At 55.3% G+C, this 27,695-nt stretch overlaps 1 protein-coding gene across 1 annotated transcript; it reads left to right on the top strand.

Moving 5' to 3' along the window:
• Positions 1–544: 544 nt before the first annotated feature.
• EHD3 (EH domain containing 3) lies at positions 545–27,695 on the top strand. Its single transcript, XM_019448219.2, has 6 exons — positions 545–1,485; positions 10,167–10,343; positions 13,572–13,669; positions 21,168–21,580; positions 22,238–22,402; positions 25,470–27,695. Exons 1-6 carry the CDS (start codon positions 1,259–1,261, stop codon positions 25,995–25,997), a joined length of 1,608 nt encoding a protein of 535 aa, XP_019303764.2. The 5' UTR covers positions 545–1,258; the 3' UTR covers positions 25,998–27,695.

Genomic DNA, 27,695 nt, shown 5'->3' with positions numbered 1-27,695 from the left:
CATGCCTTCCGGGAAGCCTTCCTCAGGTTATACAGACAAAAAGATTGTCCCTGCGCACCCTCTGCTCTTGCCTCCTCACGGAGCTCCCGGAAGGGAGAGTCCGTGCTGGTCTTTGTGATTGACTTCGGATCCACAGTCACCAGAACTGTGTCTTCCCCCATAACACCGGCTCCACGCTTGGGGGCAGTTTTGCTCCTTTTGTTTTGTGTTATTGGAATGAATGAATGAATGAATGGGAATGGTTTTGATTTCACCCTAGATCCAGCAAAAAGTTTGGGTAGTGGCAGTTCTGGTCATTTTTGTGTAACCTGATATTGGCCTCTTTTGTTTCCATGCCCCAAGGAAAATGTTCCCAAATACTAGAGTACCTGCCGGTCTTCCTAAGGAATCGGCTTCTTGCAACTAAAGCAAGGGCTGTTTAAAAGCTGGGAGAGGCTGGAGCGGGCCAGCTCTGTCTTCGCAGCTGTCCCGGAGAGGGCGCTGTTCCCAAATCAAACCTCCAGAGGCCCGGACTGAAATGCCAGAGCGTTCCCACAGAACTCCGCATCCCTCCCTTCCCAGGCTGCGGTCGCCGGTCCCCAGCGGAGCGCCTGCCCACACACATGGCGGCGCCCTGCTCAGCTTCTCGGCACCGAGGCCGACGGGCCGGGCTGGCCTTGCCAGTACTCGGGGACTTCCTCCGCGAGCCCGCTTCCTGCACGGCTGGCATTTAAACCGGCGCCTGGGGCTGCGGGCTGCGGCTGCGGATGCTGAGCTGTCCCCGGGCGGGCCAGCGCTTCCTCCTCCTCCCCTGGGCCGGCCGGCCGCGCAGGAGCCGAGCCGAAGCATCCTCTCGCTGCACCAGGGCCCGGGCAGGGGAGGTCCGCAAGCGGTGTGGGGGGGAAATCGGGGACCCGGCATCGCACCCCGGCATCTTGCAGTTTAATTGCAGGTTTGACTTTCATTTCCGAGATCGCAGCCCTTCTGCCCGGCGCAGATAATTTCTTCTCCACCTACCCCCCCCCCCCCCCCCCCGCCCCGCTCCTGGGTCGCCGCTTGAAGCGGGAGCTGGGCTGGGCTCCAGGAGCTTGGGCAGGGCGCGCTCCCGTCGCCCCGGGGACCCCCGCGCCGCGCTCCCGGCCATGGTGCGGCCGAGCCCCGCGCTCGGGTGACACGGCGGCGCGGCTCGCAGCGGCTGGTGGGTCCTGCGGGGCCCCTTCTCCCAGGAGCCGAGGGCGCCGGACGCGGGGCTGAGCGCGGGGGGCGAGCGGCGGCCGCGATGTTCAGCTGGCTGGGTTCCGACGACCGCCGGAGGAAGGACCCCGAGGTCTTCCAGACGGTGAGCGAGGGGCTCAAGAAACTCTACAAGACCAAGCTGCTGCCCCTGGAAGAGCATTACCGCTTCCATGAGTTTCACTCGCCCGCCCTGGAGGATGCTGATTTCGACAACAAGCCTATGGTCCTGCTGGTGGGCCAGTACTCCACTGGGAAGACCACCTTCATCAGGTGAGCCGCCCCACGCCTAGGTCCTCCCGGTGACCCCTCCTGCATGGGGAAAAACCGGAAGCCTTCCGCTGAGGGCGCTGAAGAAATTCTGGTGTTTGTGTGTCCAAAGCTTTACCCCCACGATTTCAATGCTGCCCCCGCCCCTTCCCCTACCTAGTGCCTCCCTGCCCTTCACTCAAGAGGTCGGTTTGATGTGTTAGAAGTTCAGAGTCATCCCTATTCTCCCCATTTTATGGATGATGAACCTGAGGTCCAGGAGGCACAAGTGAGAAAGCTCCTGGTCACAAGAGCACCTTTTGCTGGTGGGGGAGTCTCACACCCTCACTTTTTAGGGACATGTCCTCGGTGGCGAGGACCACCTCCCTTGCCTTTTAGAGGGCTCAGCCACTCCCCTGGGGGCTTTGTAGTTGCCACTGATGAGGTGGGCTGGGGACTCTGGAGCCCTTGCTGGGTAGTGCCACTTGTCCTTTTTACCAGTTTCCTTCTCTGAGCAGACCTACATCTGTCTCTCAGAGACTGGACAGAAGCAGTGTCAGAAGCAGAATGCCTTTTTCTTTTCCCTTGTTTGATCATAATGGCTTAGTAATAACATTAAAGTCTTTTAGAGGTGGAAGGGACACTGGTGATCGTCTCAGCCAGCCCCTTGACTCGGCAGGTGAAATGACCGAGGCCGAGGGCTTAATGACGGTCCCATGCTGTGTTAACTGGGTAGGAGGCCCACCTGGAAGGCTGGTCCTAGATGCATGGGAGGACGCGCTTGGCTAAATGCCTGTGGCTTTGATGGTGAGTCATCTATTCCCTTGAGTTACAGAATCCTAGGGCCGGAGGGATCCTCAGGGAGTCAGCTTGTCCACCCTGCATTCAGAGAGCTCCGTGCATTGCTCACCGGAGTAATGACAGTCTTCCCCATCTTTACAGGATAGGCTCCTCCCCAGTCCTCAGTCCACACAATTCTCAAGGCCAGGAGGTTTTCTTTGGCCTCATTTACAGCCATTGCCAAATGCTGCAGGTGCTCCTTGGCCCTCTGTGTTGAGTCAGAGCCCTCTAGCGAGGCAGTGGGTGCAGTGGCCTCCCCAAATCAGTGGTGCTCATCTCCTGCAGGTTTCAAAGCAGGGGTCCTGTTTCTATTCAAATCAAATCTTACTATAGTTGGGCCACCTGCAACATGCAAAGCACTGTGCTTTGTTTGGCAAGGAGAGCAGAAAAGTTAACAGTCAGCTTCCTAATTTTCTAGCTACCAATTTTCCCTAACAACGAAGCTTATACACAAGCCTGGGAGCAGGGCTTGCCCCGTGCTAACATGTCCTGTCGGAACAGAACACCAGATCGGGCTTGCCTTTCTTTGTAGGGTGGACAGCCTTGGGCTCCACGGCTTTGAGGGGCTGAGTGATTTCTAAAGAAGTGCGGGAGGTAGGGGGTGGGCAGCTACTGGCTTTTGGGTAGCTGACATTGTTAGAGCCCGAGGGCTCTTCGCAATGAATCTAATCCATTGCTTTCTCAACTTTTTAAAAGGTCAGTAGATCCTTTGAAATTCTGACAAAAGCTTTGGCCCTGTCTGTAGAAAAATGCACATACACAAATTTACATGTAATCTCAGGGCAAGAACCCTGATCTGATCCATTTCCCTTAGTTGCTGCCAAAGGCACTTCAGAGCTACCTAGGTTCTGTACAAAGGTTTCCTTTGTAGCCCGCGTCCTCCCATTTACAGATGACTCCTGCCCTTGCACAGCCCTCCTTGGCCCTCCGGACACGCCTCGGTTATAACTCTTAGTACGTTATTATTATCTAGAGCTTCTCCTTCGGTAGCACCAGAACTTGCTATTGTGCCTTCGCTCCCTGAGGCCTTGCCTGGGGTCTCAGCTATGGGAGGCTCCCAGTAGAGGTTCACGGAGTGGGAGGGGAGAGTGAGGGGGAAAAGGCAAGTGTCCCTGGGGGCAGGATCCTGAAGCAGCCTACAGGTTTAAGTGACTCTTGACTGAGACACTCCCCTGGCTTTGCCTGAGTCATGCTGGCTGTTAACTGGGCCTAAGAGAGGGGCAGAGTCGAGTTGCCCAAGGATTATTCCTTATCTAAGAGAGACAGGAAGGCTGGAGGGGGGTGGGGGGAGGCAGTTCCCTCGCTTTCTTATCCCCCAAGTACAAAAGTTCTCCCTCCTGGATCCTGTAGTAAATGAATTTAGCTCCTGCAGTCAAAGCCACCCGCCTTGAGGGCGAGCCCACCAGCAGAGTAGCAAGGCTTACAGCATAGGGAATCCCTCCAAAACCAAATTATATCTTTTCCTTCCTTTTCATTAAATCCACTGAACAGCTATTTTTCCCCCATTGGAAAATGGAGACAAGAATAAATTTGAGGAAGGAGAAAAAAAAAATCACCCATAATCCCATGACTCGGGAGAGACCATTTTAAATATCATATGTATATATCTATCCTTCTAGTATTTTTAGCTATTTTATAACACCGTTGAGCTCATGCCATAATGTAATTCTATATGCTAATTTATTTCACTTGGAGGAGCATTTTTTATGGAAATTCAAAAGTCTTTGTAAGCAATATTTTTAAGAGCCGCATGATATTTCACTATATGTATATACAAATTATTCATTAGCCTGTCCGCTCCTTTTGCATGTTTTAGGTTGTCTCTAATTTTTTGCTATTGTCGACTCGCTCTACACGTAATATTTTTCCACACGTTGCACTGTTTTCTCAGGGAGTCCCAGAAGTGAAATCACTAGGCCAAGGGTTGTGCAGTTTTGCTTTGTTTTTAATTTTTTTATGTTTAATTTTGGTGTTAAGAATCCTATTTCTGAGTTGCCTTCCAAGAGGGTAAGGTGAGACCACACCCCTTCCCCAGAGCAAAGAAGGCTCCACTTGGAGTAGCTAAGGCGGTGCTCCCTCCCTCTGCCTCTTGCCTGAAGCACCGTGATTCACAGGCTCCGGCCAGGCCTGGACCTGTGAGGGATGTTTCCCTAGGAAACAGACCTGCCTCTTCATTCCCTGGCCCTTGGCCTTTTGCCTTCTGAGTGTCCATCCACTTTCATTTATATGTACTTGCCACAGGGTCTATTTCTCATCTCAGGAAGAACGTGCAGAAAAGGACATTCTTCTAATAACTAATTAATGTGCTATGCTCTCTGCCTGAAATAACTTCCCTGGCCTAAGGCCCGGCAACCCCGACTCACAAAATAAACAATCAATTGGCCTAGCGGCTGCTCCCTCCACACAGGCTGCCTCTTTCGATACAGTAGCCCTGTGTCCCTCTGGCTCTGGCAGCCTTCCTCCTGCTTCTGCTGATCCCCTCCCTTCGCTCTTCCTCTGACTGGCCCTGGCAGCCTCCAACCCTTGCTCCCTTGCACACTTGGCGCCCCCAGTCCCGGAGCTGCATCTGGGGCCGCCCCGGGGGGCTGAGGAAGACCCCGGTGCTCTGGTGGGCTAGAAGGGAGGCCTGGCTGGGCGGCCGCGGAGCTGAAGGAGAGGACTATGGGATCAAGTGTGGGGCCTGAGGCTGGCAGAGCTAAGCTGCCTGGGTCTGCACAGGGAGGTCTGGGCTGGTCCTGAGGATCCCGCGGCCCTTCTACGAGACTCAGACTCTGAAGTATGAGCACGCGGTGGGGCTGCAGGGGTGAGGTGGGGGGCTACTCAGTGGGCGCTTTGGACTCCCCCACTTCTTCAGGGGGCTCTCTGCATCCTTCCACAAAGGTGACTCAGCATCTGGCTGTGTTGCACCATCTCTCCTCACAGCCCTGGCATCCCCCCTGCCCAGGCCTCATCCCCAGCTTTATAGCATCACCACCACGAGAAAGATGATCCTCCAGAAAGCCAAACGGCTAGAGACAGGGGCCACCATTCCACGTAGACCCAGTGACCTCTGCAAGGTCTATCCTGCCAGCCACAGTGCCTGCCACACCTCACTCCTATCCTCCCGCTGAGGTCAGGGGACATCTTTTCCCATCAGGGCTCTGGTCTGCTGGTCCCTCAGTGGGGCAGAGTGGAAATCTGCCCACCTCTTATAAGGCCTGAGTATTACTCAAGGGAGTAGACAGCCCTAGGCCACCTGCCTCAGGTCTGGCTTAAGATCTGCCTTGAAAGTCAGGTGTCTGGAGGTCATCAAGAGAAGCTTTCACCGGCAGGAGGGGACCTCTGGAGAAAGGCCTCCATCCATTCCCATTGACAATGGAGTGAGGCCATGGAAAGAGCAGAGTCCGGCTCAGCAGAATCCAGGCTCCAATAGTCCTAGCTAAGAGGCCTTGTCAGGAAGGCCTAACCTGTCCAAACCTCAGTCTCCTCACCTCTAACATGTGAATCGCAACGAACACCTCGTAGTACTTACTACTCTCCAGTTAGGAAGGGAAAGAACCAATATAGTGCCAGTTATGTTCCAAGCATTGTGCTTAGGGCTTTCTCATTTGCTCTCCCCTTTCAAGCTGATTCTATACGCAGAGGCCTAGAGACCGGCCCTCAGGAGGGTGGGGGAAGCCCTTTTGGAGGTGAGGATCTTGCCTCTACCTCCAAGGGCTGGAGGAGGGGTGGCAAGGGGATCCTGTGGGCAGTGCTGGATTAGTTGTGGACTGGGTGGGTCAGCCTGTGGCAGGGTGGACAGAGGCAAGGGGAGGCTAATGGGAGGCTCGAAAGCCCAGCCACGAGTCTCCTCTATGCTGGGGCTGCTTTGTCCCATGGCAGAGGCTGCTGTGTGGCGGGGACAGGGGTGGCTGCTCCGTGGAGCACAGAGCCGACTCAGCCCTCAACACGGCCATCGAGGATCAACCATCCACTACCTCACTTTGTGATTATGGGGTGCTTTCCGGTGTCCCTAAAACCTCCTGAGGCCAGTATTACCCAATAGGGCAAGTATTACTGTTTTGACCCCGTTCAAAAGCTCAGACCCCGAGACTGAGACCAAAGATACAGATGTACAACACAGATACCTAGAACACAGAGCAGAAAGTGACATGTGCCTTTCGAGTCTAAAGGTCTGTAAAGTAAGAGCTGCAGCCTGAGGTCTGGCCCCCGCTGTTGCAGACATGGATAGTCCAGAGGCAGACCGGGTTAAGATTCTTGGCCCCATGCCTTTACCCTGGGGGCTTAGGTCACCAGTAAAGCAGGCCACATGCTTAGATTGCCAGCCAAGCAGGACACAAACAAATGAGGAAAGTGTTAGAAAATAATTTGCTTTAAAAAAAACATGAAGAAAACTCATCCTCCTGGGAAAAATCAGAATTTCCTGGGACTTCCTTACACCTATATTGTGGTTTAGTATTTATTCATTTTGCATGGGATGGCTGGGGGGAGGAGGGCTACCCAAATCTTTTCAGCTCTTAGGGCCTCTCAGTAGTGTTCTTTGGCCCCAAAGTTGAGCAACCTCTACCTCAATTTGCTCAACTGTGGAACTGAAATAATGCTGCCATCCCATAGTGCGTCTGGGACCAATTAAGTGGAGTCATTTGGGTAAAGGTCCCAGAACAACACCTACCCCACAGCGGGTACCCCGCCAGCCTGGCCCTCTTGATTCTTGTGTGTCCCCATCTCAGCCATTCCCACCCAGGCTTGAATTCACTTTTCTTTTCTTACACTACTGTGGGAACATTTCTTGCCTGGCAACAGAGGCGATCTGTATCACTCCCCATAGAGAAGCAGTGATGAGCTCTCTCAACAGGTTTTCCTTTCTGGACACAGTGGTGGCTTTGTTAAGGGGGCGCTCGCTGCTGCAAGCCATACGCAGATGTCCCTGAGAATTTACCAAGCCCTGGGTTCTCTGCATGGCCCGACTGTGTCCCTGGACTTGCTGGTGGCTTCATGGGATTCTGTGTTTCTCCAGACCCGTGTGTGGTCAGCAAATTGGAGGTCATGTGGGTTTAGCCGAGACGCCAGGACAGCGGGCCCAGCCTCCAGGCCCTCGCTTGGCTGCCTGAGGCTGCGGCTCTGGAACATCCTGGAAAGTGGCCTCTGTGATGCTGGGAAGCGTCACCCTTTGTTCATCTGCTGGTACACCATGTCTCTCTCGGGGCTGGAATCTGAGGTGCCTGTGTCAGGAAGATACTTCGTCACTGCATTTGGCCCTCTTCAGGCTGGGCATTCTTGAGGCTGCCTCAGAAATGTTTCTTTCCATCCGTCTCTATTTCGGCTGTCCCTGAGGCCTTTGGTGACATCTGGCACCCTCCTCCAGCCTCAGAATTCACACTTGCCATACTCCCTGCGGGACCCAGGCCCACACAGGTGTCCCCTTCCCAGCACAGGCAAGAATGGGTGGGGTTTCCCGGGCACAGCCTTGACTCTCATGAAGCAGCTTCAGGTTCCGAGAATGGCCTTGTAGAGCCAGTGGCCCTGGCCCTGCTCTGGTCCCCGATAGCAGCCACTTCTGTGTGCCACATCCCACTCATGGAGACTGGGTGGTGAACCCCAGCGGTGGGTGTTCAGGAGAAGAGTACGTTCCTGGGTTTATGAGCACCAAAGCCTGGCCCCTGGCCAGCCTCCTGCCAGATCATTCCCCCTTGGGGTCCTCTTGTTCCACGCCTCCTTCTGGTCCCCTAGGGGGGCTCAGCCCTTTTGCACTTCCTGGTCGAGGGACCTTAGGCAGGAACGGAAACAGTGAACGTAGTGGTTAGGAGCATGAATTCTTAAGCCCACGTGCCAGGTTCAAATCCCGGCTCTGCTGTTTACTGACTGCATATCCTGGGGCACATTGTGTGACCATGTCTCCTCCTTTTTTACAACGAGTGGTAATCTTGGTGCCAGGTGCTTGTTTAAGTGCTTGGCGTCTGTATCTAATGCAACACTATGAGATAGGCTTTCTTATTAGGCCCATTTGATGGTAAGGACCATGGTGCTCACATCAGAGATGGGAAGATGAAGTGGGATAAGGCATGGAAAGTCTAGAACATCTCCTAGCATATGGCAGGTGCTTCATAAACCAGAACTATAATCTCTCAGGTTATGGAGCGAGGTAATGAGGTTCGCAAAGGGCAAGTACCTTCTGAAGGGCATGTCCCTCACAGTTAGAGAGACTCGGTCGCTGGCCCTGGGCTGCTAAGATGCCTTACCTCTCCTCTGAGGCCCCAAAGAAGGTGTGTTTGAGAAAGCCAGATGCACTGTCCAAGTGTGCAGCTGCTGTCATTTATTGTTAGCACAACCCAGGAGCCAGCTTTCAAAATGGTCCTCTGACGGGAGGGAATCCTGCCTTCACACTTGGATTATTGGGAGGGAGATGAGAGGCTTCCCAAGGCGGCGGAAAACCCTCCAGAGCAGGCGGGGGTGGCCTCCTGGGCAGCAGCTCATTGCTGGCTCCTTGGGGAGGGAGCCCGTAGCAACCCGGCTCGAACCGCCCTGTGCCTCAGAGTAAACGAGTAGCTCAGAACACTTCCCGAAGGCACAAGGAGGATGTCGACGAGCCAGAGGAAACCCTCAGCTACCAGCCTGCTGGGCAGAGCAGGACCCATGCCCCAGGCCCATTCTGGGGAGGTGTAAGGTGGGCAGAGAGCTCAGGCCCTAGAGTCATGGCATCCGGTCCCAGCTCTGCCCCAAACTGTGGGGCCTTGATCAGCTTGCTGTCAGGGCGGAAGACGGCCGGAGAGCAAAGGATTTGGTGTTAGACTGATAGGGGTTTGGATTCCAGCTGTACTACTGGCTGTTTAACTTGGAGAAAGCCACATAACCCTACGAAGCTTCGGCTTCCTCAGTACCTGCCCATAGGGCCGCCGTGAAGCCTGTCGAAGATGACGTCCTCCAAGTGATGAGCGTAGTCTCTGGCAGGTGGAAATGCTATCGAGTGCCGGTGTCAGTGGTTTTATCAGTGAAATGGGAAGGTTTGTCTAGAGCAGGATGTCCCCCCCCGGGCTGCACGTTAGAATCCTCAAGGGAGTTCCTAGAACAGTCCGGTGGCCCGGGCCCCACCCCTGAGCCGGGGGGGACAGGACCTCCGGGCTGGGGCCTGGGCACCACTGGCTACAGCTACACAGTAGCTCAAACGCACCACCGGGGCTGAGGACCACTGGCCCAGGAGGCCTCCGTGTTCCTTCTCTTCATTCTCTGGCTCGCCGTGTGCCTTTGCTCTTGACTTCTAAAAGGGGCTGTGGAGAGGGGCAGTGGCCTTGGGCTCTCACTGCTTAGGCCTGAAGAAGAGCAAAGAGATGTACGTACAGGCCACAGCCTCATAGTGATGCTAGACAGTGGGACCAGCGCTCGTAGATGACACGGAGATGGGCCTGGCGCAGTGTCCCTTCACACTAGTGATGCAGGAGCTGTCTTTATGTCTCATATTAAATGGCTGGCATATGGACCTACGGAAAGCCTGCATGGTCTGTGGATGGTCTCTTTCCTACCTAGCCTCACTGCCAGTATCTTAGCTGGCTGCCTCCACCTGTAAAATCCACTGCGCCCCCTGCAGGAATCCGTGTCAACCCACACCTTGTTTCTGAGCCAAATGTTGCATCTCCTCGCCCTCCAACTACTGATTCCGAGAGGATAAGAGGTAAAGACCAGGGGGACAGATTAGATATTTTAAGTGCAGCTAAAATCCCACTTCCTCCACGAGAGGTCTTTGGATTCTCCGTCCGTGAAAACGCGTCCCTACTGCGGAATGTTGTCGCGGTCCCTCTGCCCCTCTGCCACGACTCACGTCCTCACCTGCCTGTGGCAGACATGCAGCTTGAACAGAGTCCCTGCCTTACGACCGTGCATCTTTCTGCCAGGTATCTACTGGAACAGGATTTCCCAGGCATGCGGATTGGGCCCGAGCCGACCACCGACTCCTTCATTGCCGTGATGCACGGACAGGTGGAGGGGATCATCCCTGGGAATGCCCTGGTGGTGGACCCTAAGAAACCTTTCAGGAAGCTGAACGCTTTTGGCAATGCCTTCTTGAACAGGTGAGTGCTCAGGGAGCACGTGTCCTGGGTGTTCTCTATTTTTCTTCCTGGAGTATGGGAAGGAAGAGGAGGGGTTTGGGAGGCTCGGTGCCTTTTCCATACCCAGTGTCTCTTGGTTGTTCCTTTCTTGCTGGGAGTGTAACTGAGTCGGTCACTACAGATTAGGGATATAGGGCTAATTCCTGATCATGGAACAGGGAAGGGTACCAGAGTTAGATCACCTCCCCCCTAATCTAAACCTCCCTCCAATGAAAGTGGAGAGGGCTATTCTGGGTAGTTCCCAGCTTTTGTCTATATAGCTGACCCTTGACCACACAGGTTTGAACTGCGTGGGTCCATTTATATGAGAATTTTCCACTGAGCAGGGTGGGGGAAATGACGCGCCTAACACCCTCATTGTTCCAGGGTCAACTGTACTAGGGAAGGGGTTTGCATCCAACTGGAAGGAGGTAGAGGAAGGTTCCTCTCTATTCCTGGACGTTGTTCTTACTGGGTGGAAGGAACCATGGGATGATGGTGGAAGTCCTGAGTTTGAGCACTGCCTCTTTACTAAACTCACTGCGAGACCTTGGACAGGTCACCTCCCCTCCCCTGGGACAAGGGTAAGCCTGCAGTCACCAGGGGTATTATGTCAATGTGAGTGGCAAAAGCTGTAGGGAATGCTTGGCAGGCTGGCCCAACATTTCCGTTATTATTCTACGTAACCAGAATGCAGGCTGCCCCCCAATCATGCTTGTCATATAGAGCCACGCCACAGTTTCGCATGTGCATTGTACTTAAACAATTTGAACTACTTTCTTTAATAGGAGGTATTTAGAGTAAAGGCAGAGATGATGGGCTTTGACATCAGATAATCTGGGCCCAAATCCTATCAAAACGGCACCATGGATCTTAGACAAATTACCTAATTTCTCTATGCCTCGCCTTTCCCGTCTGTAAAATAGGCTAAGAGTAATATGCTTCTCCCAGGCAAGAGGACTGACACGGCCTCTGGGGGAAAGTTGGCATTTGACATGGGTTGGTCAGTGATGAGTGAAATGGCCCTTTCCAGGGTCTGGGTGGGAAAAAAGGACATCTCAGGCAGGAGAAAACTGGGGGGAGAAACCCCAGTGAGCAGAGAAGAATGGAAGAATATGGCTCGCTGCAGGAGCCCTAGGAGCAGAAGACTGAGCACTGTGAGGTTTGCGCCTTCCTCCCGGAGCACTCAGGAGCTGAAAGGACGGGTGTTTAGACTGATGTTGGAGGGGGACCTGCCAGCCATGTCCATTGGAAGGACACGAGGGAAGAAGGAAGCCCCCTTCCAGGCACCTCCAGTTCCCCGCAGCCACACCCATGGAGGCTGCACCACAGACGTCTGGCTCCCATCTCAGTGCTGCCCAGGGGTCGTGTTCCAAACATGATCCAACCCCCGTAGCCTCCTTCTCCCTCAGCAGATGGCCTTGCCTCCTCTTCTAGAGAAAGTGGAAGCCAGGATCCATGGAGTGTTCCCCTGCCTCTGTCCCCGCCCGCTTCCACCGGTCTGCAGAGAGCTGCGTCCTCTCTTCCGCTCCGCGTCTACCTCCTCTCCCCCCAACAGGTGCTTCTGGGCCAGCTCCTCAGGGACCTCACCATCAGGGATTCCCTCTTTCCAACGACACCACCCTCTCCCCCCTCTCCCATGTAGAAATATCTCCTCTTGACAGCCCTGGAGCAGACCCTACCACCTTCAAGTTTCTTGACTAGACCTCCTCATTTCCTCCTTTCCCCCACCACCTGGGGAGCATGGCTTCCCCCATCACAGCTGCCCATGTGAAGGTCACCATGACCTCTCAGTGATGGTGAACAGCAGACACTTCCCACCATTACCTCACCCCGCCTCTCTTTGGTATGGGTCTCTCTCAGCCACTGTTCCCTCTCAGCTCCCTGGCCCTCCTGCGGCCTCCCTGTTGGCTCTGTCCCCTTTATCTCTGGCTTCTGTGACCCAGTGTCCCCCTCAGTGGGGCTCACCCTCAGCCCCCTGCCCTTCTCACTCCAGGAGCTCAGCTTGGGTGAAGGTTCAGTCACAGCCCTCGCCCCCAACCAGCCCCATGCACATGGCTACCTGGTCACCAAGTGACAGAAACCCAGCTCAGGCCAGCTTCAGCAAAATGTGGGGTTTCTTGTAGGATACTTGGGTGTGCCATAGAGCCTGAGGAGCCGTGGGCTTCGGTAGGGCAGGGGCCGTGCCATTTTCTCTTCCAGCCCATCATCTAGCCCAGCACCCGGCACTCCATACAGACGGCAAGCACTCCATACAGATCTGACGAACTGAACCGGATTTGCTGACAACCGTCGTATCTAACTGAGTCACTCTGTTGCATAAAATGTTCCTCAGTATAAATGGGTTTCTGTTGCCCTCAGTATAAAACCCAGACCTCTCAAGGCCCCCGTGATGTGAACCCTGCCTCCCTGTTCGGCCCCACTCTGGCCACTCTGGCCTCCTTTGTGAAGCCCTCCCTAATGCTCCCGTCCGCGTGTCCCAGCCTCCTCACCTACCCTGCCTCTCTGCCATCTCGCTGGGCAGCAGAGGCCCGCTGAACCTGAGATAGTAAGACCCCTTTTTGGCTTCCGCCAAAAACGGCGTGTAAGAGAGGGGCCTTGAAGAAGGGCCTACGTTAGGTTTACCAGTTGGTGTTCTGAGACTTCAGGATGTAGCCCTAGAAATATTTCCTTTCACAAGGCTTGACTACTATCTCGATAGCGGTGCATTTGGAAGCCCAAATAAATGTTCCCGGGTGGTGGGACTCCTTCATCAAGGCCAGCTCCCATGCCGCGTCCTCCAAGAAGCTGTCCCTGGAAGCCATCTCTGCACCTTGGATTTCCCGAGCCCTTTACCTGACCCCCTCGACATGCTGGTCCCATCCCACCTCATATTGTGGTGGCCCATGCACATGCCTCCTCTCCCCACCAGACTGTGTGCTGTGGGGGCAGAAACTGAGGTTTGGACATCCTAGTGTCCCTGATAACAGGGCTGCACGAATTCAGGACCACGGCTGCCTCAGGATCAGCCAGGGAGCTTCCTCAAAGTGCAGGTCCCAGGCCTGGTGCTAAGGCTGAGTCTGGATTGGAGCCTGGGGGTCGGCGTCAGAAGGCAGCCAGGCTTCTGGACGTCCGCCCCCCAGGGCTGGGAAGGCTGGCGTGCGTCTGCACGTGTGAGGGTGTGCGGGAGCCAGTGAGAGGACAGTGCGGGTTTGCTTTCGCCCTGCGCAGGTTTGTGTGTGCCCAGCTGCCCAACCCGGTGCTGGAGAGCATCAGCGTCATCGACACCCCAGGGATCCTCTCCGGGGAGAAACAGAGGATCAGCCGAGGTAAGTGACGCACCTGCGAGGATGGACTCTGGTTCTGTGCTGTGTCCTTTCCGGTATGTTCTCTTGCTTCTGTACTATGAGCTAGACCCCGGGGCGCCTGGGTGGCTCAGTCGGTTAAGCATCCAACTTCGGCTTAGGACGTGATCTCACAGTTCGTGGGTTCAAGCCCCGCATTGGGCTCTATGCTGACAGTTCAGAGCCTGGAACCTGCTTTAGATTCTGGGTCTCCCTCTCTCTGCCCCTCCCCTGCGTGCACTCTCTCTCAAAAATGAATAAACATTAAATATATATATGCATATATATATGAGCTAGACCCCCAGGACCCTGTCCTACCTTGATGAGCTGACACCACCTGGTGTGCTGTGGGGACAGTCCTAGGCAGGGGCCAGGGGACAGTTTGGGTCCACTGTGGCTCAGGCGACAGCCGGCCTCCGTCTCCTCCTCTGTAAAAGGACCCAGCAATTATCTGCCTTATTTACCTCATCGGGTTGATTCGTTCCCCAAGAGGCACTACCCCCGGGCCAGACCTGGTTTGCTTCTGAAGGTCCTGTGGTCCCTGGCCTGGGGAGATCTGCAGGGAAGGCATATGCCTGCAGAGAACTTCATCCAGTGACGTGGGGAGGCGAGCGTGCTCTGGGCCTAAGAGTGGGGAGCTGGTATGTAACAGCACTTTGAAAACTCCAGACAGATATGGGGTAACTGCTCACTAAGGGAGGTCCCCAGGCATGGCAGTTAGCGGATGGAACCTCGGTGCCCGACGGCCAGCGTGCCGAGCCTGCCTTGCCGCGTCCTAGCTGCGTGAGCTCGGGCAGGGTTCTTCAGTTACACCTCTGTAAGATAGGGGGAAATTGTTCTCTCTACTTATAGGCTTGTTTGAGGATTAAAAGAAATAATATAGGTACAAAAATCCCTCTGCCCGGCACGTAGCAAGTGCCCAGTAAGCATGAATAAACATCATCATCATCATCATCACTGGTTTTTTTCTAGCTCTAAAATGCTAGACGATGCTGTACAAAACTAAAAGTCTGCCCCTGGCACCCCACCACAGCCTCTCCCACCACCTCCTGCTGTGTGCCCTGGGTAGCCCCCCTGCCCTTTCTGGGCTGTGTCTCTGGTGAGCCATGCCAAGCCACTCCCACCCCAGTACTGGAGCCAGGAACTGGACTGGAGCCAAGTCCGCACTCAGAAGTCAGCCTCCGGGAAGGGAAGTCTTGGGACTGGCAGAGAGGTTCTCTGGGCAGTGGCCTTAGGTGACTGTCTGCTTCCCTCCCGCCTGTGCCTTGGCCCCTGTGCTCTGCAGCCCGCCAAGGTCTGTCCTGCAGCATGTCTGTGCCGCCATGGTGGGGCCCAGAAACCTCCTCCAAGGGCATGGCCTGCAGGCGCCGGCACCCACTTAGCCCCGGGCCCCCCAGGAGGAGAGCCCACTGCCTCACCGGCAACAAGCCAGTGCCCCCAGGTCTGTACTAAGGGGGTCCAAGTGCCACTGGTGCTGGCCTGGGTACAGGCCCATAGTTTCAGAGCTGGGCCTCCCTGAGCATTCCTGCCAGCTGGCCCGGCTTCCTCTCTGCGGGGAGCAGGTCGCTCTCTGGGGTGGCAGGACCCAGCTCAGCCCTGGGCGTTGGGAGGGGGGGTGTCCCCCATGGCCGTGTGGGTGGGTACAGCCAGCCTGACAGAGGGTAGACAGGGAAGATGGTGGGAGAGGCCCTCAGGTCAGCAGCCCGCTCCAGGGCCTCTGGACCCCGGTCTGTCCTGCAGGAAAGACAGAGCCTGCTGTCAGGACCTCAGTCTGGAGTAGGTGGGAGCAGGGGTAGGTAGAGGCCCCAGCAAAAATGCCCTGCCCCTCCCTCCTGTTTCACTGAGGAGGTGACACCTGGGACGAGGGGCGAAGAAGAAAGGAGGGGCCTTGTGTGAACACGCCATGTAATCAGTGGGACGTCAGTGGGGGAGCCTGGGCTCCGGGTGGTGCTGGGGCTGAGGCGGAGCTGGTTTGGAGACATAGAGCCCACGGCCCTGGGAAGACAGGCTCACCCACCCTCTCCTCTGGACCTTCATGAGCACTGCGGTGCTCGGGTCCAACCCTTGTGGAGGGGAGGCTCTGGTGGCTCTCCGTGTGGCTTCTATTTGTTTCCCTAAATACTCCCCTCCCTCCTTATCAGCACCCCCCCCCCTTCCCCCGCCCTGCCCCAGTTTCATCTGGGCCCATCCTGAGTTTAGGCCTAAAGGGGATTTACTGTTTCACATTAGCCGCCTGGGTGTCCTTAAGGAAGGCTCAGGAGAGCCATGACTTTTCAATCTGAACTACCTGGGGGCTGGGGAGCAGGGAGGTGGCACATAGACCTGTAAGGCAGTGCAGCCTGGCAGGTAGGCCCGGGGAGGACTTCAGCCTCTGGGATTTCCAAGGGCACTGGACTGGGAGGTCAAAGCCCCAGTTTTTAGAACCAGTATGGGTCTCAACAGGCCACATTTTTTCCCCTGAGCCTGTGTCCACTTCTGTAACAAGGATAATGATACCTATCATAGGACCTTGTGAGGCCTACAGATGGTAATGGAAACCCAGACATCAGCTCTGGGCCTGGATGACAGTGAGCTCCCTTCTCTCCCCTTTATCTGCCAGCCAGGGTTGTCCATTATGCAGTAATGAGTAATCTGTATGAATGGCCTCCCTTATGAATGCAGTGCACAGCCTGTGCAGCTGTATATGGCAGCCTACTTCTAGGGACTCCTGCCTTCCTCAGCTCCTGTCCCATTCCATTTGTTCCCTGTTCTTGTATTTTCCTGCCTGCTTTCATCTTTGGACCTCAGTGGCTGCCCTCAGCAAATTGGGTGCTTGGTTTCCTTACCTGCCTTCCTGTCCCCTCCCACCCCACACTGACCTCTAGAAGTGATGGCCCACGAATGGCTACACAAGCCAGTCAGTCCTCTGCCTTCCCTGCAGCCTGTGATAAAAACCAGAGCTGGGAGCTGGGTACTGGCACTGTATCGCCAGCCCGGGCACTGCTGCCCTCAGCGCTCCAAGGAGACCAGGAATGAAAGGGCATCAGATACCCTCAGGTGTCAGGAAAGTTTCCAGTATGCAGAACCTCTCTCATCCTTTCTCCGCCATAGAACCTGGCAGTTCCGGTTTATACCTACACACATATACACCCCCACGTCTACACGCACCCACCACTCCCTCCATATACACTATCCCCCCCCCCCAGACAACACACACACACACACACACACACACACACACACACACACACCCGTGTGTGCACAGAACCAAATGTTCTGTGTGCGGCTTCTTGCCTGGGTCCCTCAGAGCTCTGGGTTTGGCCATACCACAGATCTGGTGTTTCTGTCCTTCCTCTAGCCAGCTCAGGACAGGACATGGCCCCATGGGTCGTGCCCTGTACAAGCTCACCCAGCTGAGAGGCGCGTAGAGCCTACAATCCAGCCCACGCTCCATTTACTGAGCTTCATGCCAGGCACAGTGCTGTGTCTCACCAGCCAAAAGCGGCACCATTATCAAATCTGCACAGAGCCGCCTCTCGCCCGGTGGCCCCAGGGTGCCCCATTCTGGAAAGTGAGCTGCTCCCAAGGGCTCCCCAGGCCTCAGGCTTCACGGGAGGGAGCACCCAGCCTTGGGCCAGAGCTGGAAGAAGCGTGGCCCTTGTTCAGGGTATGGCCCCTGCGCCCAGGCCTCGGGTGGGTGTCTGAGGGGGAGAGAGGAAACGGGACGTCCGGGAATCTGAGCTCAGGAGGTCCTGGGCCAGCACTTGTCTCTGGATGAAGATGACCTGGGATGGGCAGCAGAGGAGGCAGTTCCTGGAAGTGACAGGATGTGCCCAGCCCCAGGCTCATTACTGGGAAGAAGCAAAATGCAGCAGAAGTGGGAGGGGCTCCGGAAGCCTGAGTGTCCTCACACTTGGGACCCTCATTTCCTGGCTACTTGTCAGCTAGAATCCCCACAGGCCCCACCCTAGAAAAGCACCCCCTTGGGCCTGGGGCTCACATTCCTCCCCGTGGATCCCTTCCTTTACGGGTGAGCTCAGCAGGGCCACAGCAGGGAAAAGCCCGGGCTATAAAGCTGCAACGCAGGCTGGTCTCCTTAGACCCAGTCTAGCGGCTTTTGAGTGGTTTATCATCACCTGCCCAGGAAGAGCTTGGGGAGTAGAATGGGGCCGGCTCTCATCTCTGGTCCCCCCAGGGACACCTTGGAGGGTCCAGGCTGGTCCTGGCAGCCTCACGTCCCTGGCCTGTCCCTGGACCCTCACTGGAGTGGGGCCCCAGACTCCATGCTGTATCTATGCTCCTGTGTGGGCACCATGAGCCAGGGCAGAGCAGCAGAGTCCTGAGGCATGTCGCAAGGGCTTGCCGGCAGCCTTATGGTCATCAGAGGCCTGTGATGAGTCTCTCAGACCACTTCTAAGGTTACTTCTCGGAGGCATGTAGTGTGGTGTTTGTTCCCCATTGGCATCTGAACTCTTCCCACGTTTTGAAAATTGATGCCCTTTTATTTCTCTTCTGCTAAAATGTCTTTAAATCTCAAAAGGGATTTTGGGAGGCAGGATAGGACCTTTTATGCACCCACCACAAGTGCCTGGTTTGAGGGCTCAGACCTCTGAGCTCCAGCCTCACACATGGCTATGCATAGGAAGAGAGTGTGGACCCGAGTCAAGGGTCTGGGGTCTAGTCCCGAGTTTGCCACAACCTGCCTGTGTGAGCTTGGCCAGCCCCTAACCTCTCTGTCCCCTCCCCTTCCTGTAAGATGTGTGTGCCCTGTGTAGCTCCTGGCATGTGGACAGTTATGAGGATCAAATGAGACGGTGTGGTTGAAAATACAAAGAAATGTGCTGCCTGTCAGCGTCCCTGCTTTGGTCTTCAGAATATGCGGGAAGCCGGTGGGTGATTAAGGAGTTGCCTTGCTTATTGTGTTTGTCTCATTGATTTCCTCCTGCCTGGCATTACTTAGAAATGCTTTCTCTCCAGTCCTCTGGAGCCTGGAGGGTAGTGGGGAGAGCCCCAGGTCGCTGCAGGCTGCGAGGTCTCTGGGCCTGATGCCTGCAGACCAGATCTCCTGGAGCCAGACTTGCTGCACGTAATCCCAGGGTTTCCGAGAAGACCAGCTTTGCTGCTCAGTCTCTCGGGGCTTAAATCTCCCTCCACCTCCTAGTTCGTGTCTTATAAGCCCTTGAGCTGCTGCAGGTGCTCACGAGTCCCTGCTGGGGGTCTCAGAGTCATTCCCAAGACCAGCCAGGGAAGGGGACCTATCACCCCAGACATTAGAGCAGAGCCTCCAGACTGATCCGGGCCCTCCCTGTGCTCTTGAATCCTATTGCCGTGGCTCTATCACTGACCCCTCATTGGTCAGGTGTTATCATCCCCATTTAACAGCTGAGAAAACTGAGGTTCAGATTTGCTAAGGTCACACGGAAGATAAACGAGAGAGCTAGTCCCCTGCCTTTTGCTTAATGGGTCCATCTGTGCCTTTCAGATGCTCCCATTCCTGGATGTGCCTAAGAACTGTCCGCCCCCCACCCCCCATCCCAGAGACAATTACCTGTCCTGGAGGCTGCTAGGCTCTGAAGAGCTGGGAGCAGGAGGCTGAGCTTCTGAGGAAGCCTACGCCCTCATCACCTGGTCCTCGGGTCCTCGTGGCCAAACCTCGGGAGAAAGCGCCTGGCATTACGGACTTTGCAGTTTGATAGCACTCGTCACAGCATGCAGAATTTGCAAAAGTGGGAAGATGAATAGGAAACCTCTGTGCTTATGAAATCCCAGAAAAGGTTTCCAGAAGCCTGTCCTCAAGCAAGAGCAGATTTCACACAGGCCCCCCAAGGTGTTTAAGACAGAGGCCCCCAGCCTCCTTTCTCCCTGTCTGGCAAGGACTTCCTCGTGTCTCCCCTTCATCCATCCTGCTCTCCACCCTCACCCCTCTGGTCTTAGAAGCAGGGAGAAGGGAAGCTCAGAGGTCTTCCTGTCCAGCTCCCTGCTTTGACAGGCAGAGAGACCGGGGACCAGCGACCGAAGGCTCTTTGCCCAAGAACACACAGCACCTTAATGGCTGAAAAGAAACTAGAAGTAAGCTTGCCAGGCCAGTGCTACTCAGGCGACCCCTTCAGAGCACATCCTACCTCGAGAACACTGGGCTGACGGGAATGGGCAGGGGCCGTCATCTTCTGGCCACACTGAGCTACTACTGTCCCTCCCCACCCCGAAGTGGGGGCTGGTCAGCCTTGCCCTTACTTCCCCCCAAGCCTTTGCCGTGCTCCCCCCCCCCCCTTGAATGGCTGGTGCCATCAGGGATTGGTGAGAGGTGGGAGAGGCGGGAGCCTCTTTTCTTTACAGCTTCTTCAGCCCCTTTGCTTTCCTGAGTCCATGGAGGGGTGACCAGAGGGCCTGATTTGGGGGGGGGGGGAGACATGACCCTGCTTCCACCCCTCCCTTGGGGGCCTTGCACACTCTCTGAGCCTCTGCTTCCTTGTCGACTAAGTGCTGGGCTCTAGCTGCCCAGCCGACTGGGAGTGGCCGCTCTGGGATTTGTTTACAAGGAGCTGCAGCATGCTCTCTGGGCTGCCCTGCCCGAGGCCTGCACACCACAGCCACAGTTGGGAATGATCCTTGCTGCCCTCCCCAGCCACCAAGGGGGGCAGGCTTGCCGGTTCCAGGCTCCAGAGAGCAGGAGAGTGGGTGCAGCCTGCAGGCTTGCCTGGAGCAGGAATGCACAGGCCTCTTGGACTCTGTGGGAGCTACTGGGTGGGCCTGGGCCCTGGGGAGGGAAGGAGAAAGGGTGGAGAGGCAGGGAGGTGGCCACATGCAAGACAGCTGCCCTCCGCATGTGTGGGGACCCCAGGGCCCAGGTGGTGTGGTCCAGCCCTGGCCCCACCGTTTAGGGGCCGTTTGACTGTCACCTCATCTCTGAACCTGTTTCCTCCTCTGAAAAGCCGGGGTGAGTCTCCTCATCCTGCGTATCTCAAAGGATGCTGCGGGGGTGAAATGGGGCCATGAAGTGAACGTCTTGCCCGCCAGAGCAAGCGCTGAACTTGGGGTTGGAGAGCTGGGTTCTGTGCCCCAGCGGCTGCCTACCAGCAAGGTGGTCTTGGCTGAGTCACTGTGCCCCCGTATCTCCGTGGCACTGACCACACCCCTGCCTGGTTGCTGGGCAGAGCCCACCCCCGAAGCACTTTCTTGAGCCCTGTCGCTGAAAGAGCCTCTTTGCCTGAACGAGAAGACTAAATGGGAATAATGATGTTACTAATAACTATGTGCTGGGCTCGGAGTGTATTTAGTCCTTATAATTCCATTAGTCAGGTGCTATTAGTATGTCCATCTATGGGTGAGAGAACACTCAGGAACACTAACATGTTCAAGGCCAAAGAGTGGACGTGTGGGGGGGAGGGGGGGGCTGGAACCCAGGCATGACTCCCTAGACTCTGTGTCCGGTGCCTGACTTCCTGTCCCCAGGCCCCTCCCTGTGCCACGGAGGCCCCCCCTCCTGACCGCCCCTCTGCCGCAGGGTACGACTTCGCGGCCGTCCTCGAGTGGTTTGCCGAGCGGGTGGACCGCATCATCCTGCTCTTTGACGCCCACAAGCTGGACATCTCTGACGAGTTCTCAGAGGTCATCAAGGCCCTCAAGAACCACGAGGACAAGATGCGCGTGGTGCTGAACAAGGCGGACCAGATCGAGACGCAGCAGCTGATGCGGGTGTACGGGGCCCTCATGTGGTCCCTGGGGAAGATTGTGAACACCCCGGAGGTGATCCGGGTCTACATCGGCTCCTTTTGGTCCCACCCCCTTCTCATCCCCGACAACCGGAAGCTCTTCGAGGCGGAGGAGCAGGACCTGTTCCGAGATATTCAGAGTCTGCCGCGAAATGCTGCCCTGCGCAAGCTCAACGACCTCATCAAGAGAGCCAGGCTGGCCAAGGTGAGGCTGTCCCCCGGAAGACGGGGAGGTTCGGGGTGGGTCGGTCAGGGGCTGCCGCCTGCAACCCTGAGCTATCGCCTGCTGGGGCGGGCCAGGGGGGTGGTCGGTGTCCTCTAGCTCCTGCATCATGGGCACCAGCTGAGCCCCCCCAGTAGCTTGGGGCAGGATAGTGTGGTGGTTCTGGTCACAGGCCCTGGCGTCAGGTGGCCAGATTGGAGTTTATGAAATGTGATCCCAACCTGGCAAGGTCCTTAGTCTCCCTGTGCCTCTTTCGATGTCTCTAAAATGAAGGGGTGGGAGGGTGAAGTAAGACAAGGAATGTAACAGCCCCCATCACAGTGCCTGGCATCGTCAGAGGTGCTCAGGAAACGTTAGCTGTTGCTGGCTTCCTCGTCCTCAACATCATCACCAGTAATTACCATCCCTAGAACTGCCTTGACCTTAACCTCCCCCCATAGTCTCACCTTTCCCACGTGATCTAGGAAAACAGCTCAGAGCTGCGAGCGATGAGAGAGCAAGGGGGTGAGATGGAAATGATTGCAGAGGTAGCAGCAGGAGGAGGGATTTATGGGAAGAGAGGGGGCCAGAGCCACCCTGGAGGGAAGAAATGGACCAAGGGTCTTGATCGGAAGATTTCTCTCTTCTCCTGGTTCTCAGGTTCATGCCTACATCATCAGCTCCCTGAAGAAGGAGATGCCGTCGGTATTCGGAAAGGATAATAAGAAGAAGGAGCTGGTGAACAACCTGGCTGAGATTTACGGCCGGATCGAGCGTGAGCACCAGATCTCACCTGGGGACTTTCCCAACCTGAAAAGGATGCAGGTAACTAGGGGTCTGGGGCTCCAGGACAAGGGACAGTCCGATTGCCCAGAATCAGAAGGCAAGGAGATGGCCCCAGGTCTGCCCTCCATGCTGGACCACCGCTGGCCCAGCAGGTGTCCTACCTGGGTCTGGGGAGAACACAGAGCCCCACTGCTCCCAGGGAGGCTGGGGTATCATGATGCTTGGGACCCGATACCTCCAGTTTAGACCTCCCCCAGTCACGGCCACCACAAGCTTGGAATCCCTGCCATGCCACGTGATATGGAATGTCACCTGACACAGGGTCTCCAGGCCCTCGAGTGCCTAAGTTTACCTCTGAGCTCCCACTTGGGAGCAGTTTGGGACACAAGCCATGAAGAAGCAGAAGTCTGCACTGAAGCCTGCTCTCTTTGGGGTACACCGTGGGTTCCTATCTTGGCCTAGCACCATCACACCTGGTTTCTCACGTTAGTCCCCAAAGCGGTCCTCTGAGGGAGGCATTCTTCTTGCTCCTTTTACAGAGGAGCCGACTGAGGTCTACAAAGCTAATTGACCTGTGTAATTAATGGCTGGCAGTTTTCTGAGTGTGCTGTTCACACAGGCTGCTGGTAGAAAAGCCAGAATCTATCCCCACAGTCCAAGTGAGAAGCCACCACACCAATGCTAACTGGATCCTCTCTGAGCCTCTGCCTGTTCATCTGTAACCTCAGGCTCCGATGCACCCACCTTAGATGTACGCTATGAGCATCATCAGTGAGATAACATTTGCAAGGTACTTAGCCCAGGGCCTGGCTCTTAAAACGCAGCCTCGAGTTAGGTAAGATGTCACCACTGAGGGAAGCTGAGTGGTGAACACGGGGATCTACTTCTCTGTACAATTTTTGCAGCATCTCATGGTTCTGTAATTATTTAAAAATACAAGCTTTCTCTGGGGCACCTGGGTGGCTCAGTCGGTTGAGCGTCTGACTTCGGCTCAGGTGATCATCTCGTGGTCTGTAAGTTTGAGCCCCGAGTCGGGGTCTATGCTGACAGCTCAGAGCCTGGAGCCTGCTTCGGATTCTGTGTCCCCCTCTCTCTCTCTGCCCCTTCCCCATTCATGCTCTGTCTCTGTCTCAGAAATAAACATTAAAAAAATAAATAAAAGGTTTCTGAGAATTAGGAAATTTTTTTTAAGAATAGCAGCACATGTAGTTGTAATAATTGTTTTTGCTCTCGTTGCTGATTTTGATCTTTGGCTTGGGAACTCATTTCTCAGTTTAAGACTGGAGGTTCAGAACATCAGTACGGTCCCAAACAGGCATTTTTAGTTTCCTATGTGCTAAAAGGAAGAGAAAAAAATAGACATTCAAATAGTGCATGCGTTCATGTATCCATTCATTCCTGGAACCACCTACCACAAGCCAGTTACTAATTTCAGAATTACTTTAACATAACTCAGGTTTGTCACTCAGCTGTGGCTTGGAATACTTCAACTTTCAGCTTCTCTTTCTGTTAAGAATGTAACGATCTGGGGGCCCCCCCGGGTGGCTCAGTCGGTTGAGCGTCCTACTCTTGATTTCGGCTCAGGCCATGATCCCAGGGTCGTGGGATTGAGCCCTGCATGGGGCTCCATGCTGGGGGCATGGAGCCTGCTTGAGATTGTCTCTCCCTCTGTCCCTCTCCCCTGCTCATGTGCGCGCGTGCACTCTCTCTCTCTAAAATAAAAAAATTAAAATTAGAAAAGAATGTTGTGCTCTAGAAGCAAACATTTAGGAAGACAGCATTCGAAAGGGACCACACGACCCCATTTTTAATGTGAGGAATCCTTTTGCCGCATACAGATTTCACCTTATCATCTGTTTGCCAGTCACATGTTAGGATCTGTTGTCCGGTGCCCTGAACCAACCATGTAAATGGCCGTCCTGGTGGGCCATCGATGTGGGGTGATGGGAGCACCCACTGTGCCCCCTGGAAGATATTAGGTTGCCCGTTTGGGAGCCCACCAAACACACCTCGACGTGGACAGGCTGAGAGAGATGCCAGGGACCTTGGGCTAGTCTGCTTCTGCCCTGCACACCCCCACCGGCCCCCACCTGCCTCCTAGGCTTGGCCCTGCCTGAGAGGGGAGGTGAGAAACGCACAAGCTGACACTCGCTCTTAAAATGTCGCCGTGGGTGTTTTCTGAATTTTTCTGCCGGGAACTCGATGTGCTTGTCCCTGAGATTTCTGTGCACTGGCCTCTGCCCAGTGTCCTGAGATTGTTGTGGTCAGAGCCAATGGCTAGAGCAGAAAGCTCTCACCTTGTCACTGAAAAGACCAAGGAGCAGCCGGGTGTTCTCGACTCAGACGCCTCAAAATCACAGAGATGCGCCAAGTGGAACATATTTGTTCCACCATGTGGTGTGGGTGTCACGGGAAGGCAGGAAGGCGGGCTTTTACAGAATCTGCCTGCCTGTGTCTACTGTGTCAGAACCCTCAGGGGAGACACGGGTATCTGAAAACTCTCCAGCTAATTCCAATGAGCAGCCTGAGTAAGAATCACTGGTTTGGAGATGAGCCTTGGCTTCTATTAGGATTTGTTTTCAGTTGCCTGTGCCTCCGTCTTTCCTTCCCTTAATGGGGATAGAATGTGATTCCCCTCCCTCAGAAAGGCCCCGGAAGAGCAAATGAGATCACGCAGTGAGGCATTTGCAGTGCTCCCCAGTATTACCACCATGGTTAGAGCACAGAGACACATACGCCTCGGTCTCAGAGGACAAAGCATTCAGGAACCATCCTTCAATAGCCAAAACTAACTGAAAGAGAGATGTAATTGCTTTCCAGCGTATTAAAGGGAATCCAGATAAATGGATCAAACCAATATTTGTTCCATTTCCTTTTCTTCCCTAGACCCTGCGACTGTCCTCTCCTGAAAGCTTCCACCAAGAGCCAATGTGCCTTTTTTTTCTTCTCCTCTCTCATATCTTTCAATATTTCATTATTTTGCGATCAGCTTAGCTTCCAGGGCTGTGAACATTCCAGCATTAGCAGAAGGCAGCATCCCCAACAAGGGGAAATAGCTCCTTCCCTTGCCTCCTACGCTCACCTTCTTTTCTCTTCCTCTTCCCAGGACCAGCTGCAGGCCCAGGACTTTAGCAAATTCCAGCCACTGAAAAGCAAGCTGCTGGAGGTGGTGGATGATATGTTGGCCCACGACATCGCCCAGCTCATGGTGCTGGTGCGGCAGGAGGAGACACAGCGGCCTGTGCAGATGGTGAAGGGCGGGGCGTTCGAGGGCACCCTGCACGGCCCCTTCGGGCATGGCTATGGGGAGGGGGCTGGGGAGGGCATCGATGACGCCGAGTGGGTGGTGGCCAGGGACAAGCCCATGTACGACGAGATCTTCTACACCCTGTCACCGGTGGATGGCAAGATCACAGGGGCCAATGCCAAGAAGGAGATGGTGCGTTCCAAGCTGCCCAACAGCGTGCTGGGCAAGATCTGGAAGCTGGCTGACATTGACAAGGACGGCATGCTGGATGACGAGGAGTTTGCACTGGCCAACCACCTGATCAAGGTCAAGCTGGAGGGGCATGAGCTGCCCAACGAGCTGCCCGCCCACCTGCTGCCTCCATCCAAGAGGAAAGTTGCTGAGTGATGGACAGAGGAGGAGGTTCAGAGCAGGCAGGTGTTAGAGGGGACGGGGGAGAATGAGATGTGTGCGCGCGCTCACGCGCGCGCACACACACACACACACACACACACAGATACACACACAGATCTTGAGAAGTACACTGCAGATGAGAGGGGACAGGGAGCCCCAGGCTTCCAGGCTGGTCTTTGGACACATCTCCAAGTTCTCAGCGTTGGTAGAAGCACAGGAGTGCTCCCAGGGCCCCAGGTTCAAGCCCAGGTCTCCATCCCTCTTTCCCTCCCATCTCCCACCACCCGCAGAGGCAGTTCACCTGTCCGCGGGTGGCCCATCCACCTCCAGATTCCCTGGGCTCAGAACAGATGGAAAATGCTTGTCACTCAATAGGCACTCGCTGTTTTCAGTGCCGTCCCCACTCTTCGGCTTCCCAGTGGGGAAAAATGGTCCAGGTCTGAGAGATGGGAGTTAGGGGCTGCTGTGGGGAGCAGGGGTTGGTGGGAGGGATGGCGGGGAAGGAAGAAGCATCCTCTACCTGGTCCCAGATGTGAAGAGACACGACCTTGAGCTGTGTGCTTTCCTAGGCTCGGGCTGTGTCTGCCTCGGCAGACCTGCCCTTGAACCCTACCCCTACTTCATTTCAAAGAATCCCAGACCTGGAGAGAGGAGAAAAAATTGGCAGGAAAGAAGGTAAAGAAATTGCCCTAAATCCTCAACCCAAAGCCAGTCAGGGTGGCTTTATTCCCCAGATTTTGTGAGGTTGGTGTTTTCTCACCCAGCCCTGATGTCTGGAAGCTCAGATCCATCTCCCATGTATCCAGCCCCTCCTGTGTGCCAGGAGCCAGCCGTGTTGGGCACCTTACATACAGCATCCCGCTCGGCCCTTGCCAGCCCCCAAGGAAGTAAGCATCAGTCCCCCCCACTTTACAGATGAGGAACTTGAGACTCAGAGGAATTCAGGTGACCTTCCCGAAGTCACAGAGGTCACATGTGGTAGAGGATTCAGATCCAGGACCTCAGACCCTTCCTTCTGCTGTGGCGATATGTGCAGGATCCCAGCATCGCTAGTGGGCTATGAACCTTGGAGAACAGGCCAAGCACGCAGGGCACCGCGGCCTCCCAGAGCAGGCTGGCGAGGGAGGAGGGCCAGCCAGCATGTGGTGGGCCATCAGTCTGGCCATCTGTCACATCACAGAAGCAAACCGTGCCGTCTGGCTCTGCGGCCCGTGTTCCTAAAATCACAGAAGTCCAATAGCACCAGCGGGAGAGTGGGCTGGCCTGCTGGATGCTGTTTGCGCCCGTCCCCGCTCCGCCGCCCACCCAGGGGCCTGAATCATCCCAGCTCAGATGCAGCCACCGGCTGTCGTCAAGTGGGACCTCATGCTAACTCAGAAGGCTGACCTGAGAGGTCTGAGGTCCTGTTCCCTGCGGGAGCCCCTGCGACTGCAGCGTCCTTGGCACATGGCCACCATTCTCAGTGCCCTACGCCCTCCTTTATGGTTTCTCCCTTGGCTTGCTTTGTGGCCACTGAACCAATCACTTTGTATGCTATCCTCCTACTGTGATGGAAAACAAAAACAAGTATAACTTATTTTCTATCTATGTTCAGACTAGAGAGACAATATTCTATGTATCTATGACGTGCTTACTACTGCAGTGCATTTGTCCGTCGTACTCACATTAATATAGCACATTTATCCTTTGGTA

This window comes from Panthera pardus, unplaced genomic scaffold (genome assembly GCF_024362965.1).
Source record: "Panthera pardus isolate Hobbes unplaced genomic scaffold, ASM2436296v1 HiC_scaffold_26, whole genome shotgun sequence".
Taxonomy (NCBI): Eukaryota; Metazoa; Chordata; class Mammalia; order Carnivora; family Felidae; genus Panthera; species Panthera pardus.
The sequence above is the reverse complement of the archived record's forward strand: the minus strand, read 5'-3'. Positions and strand labels throughout refer to the sequence as shown.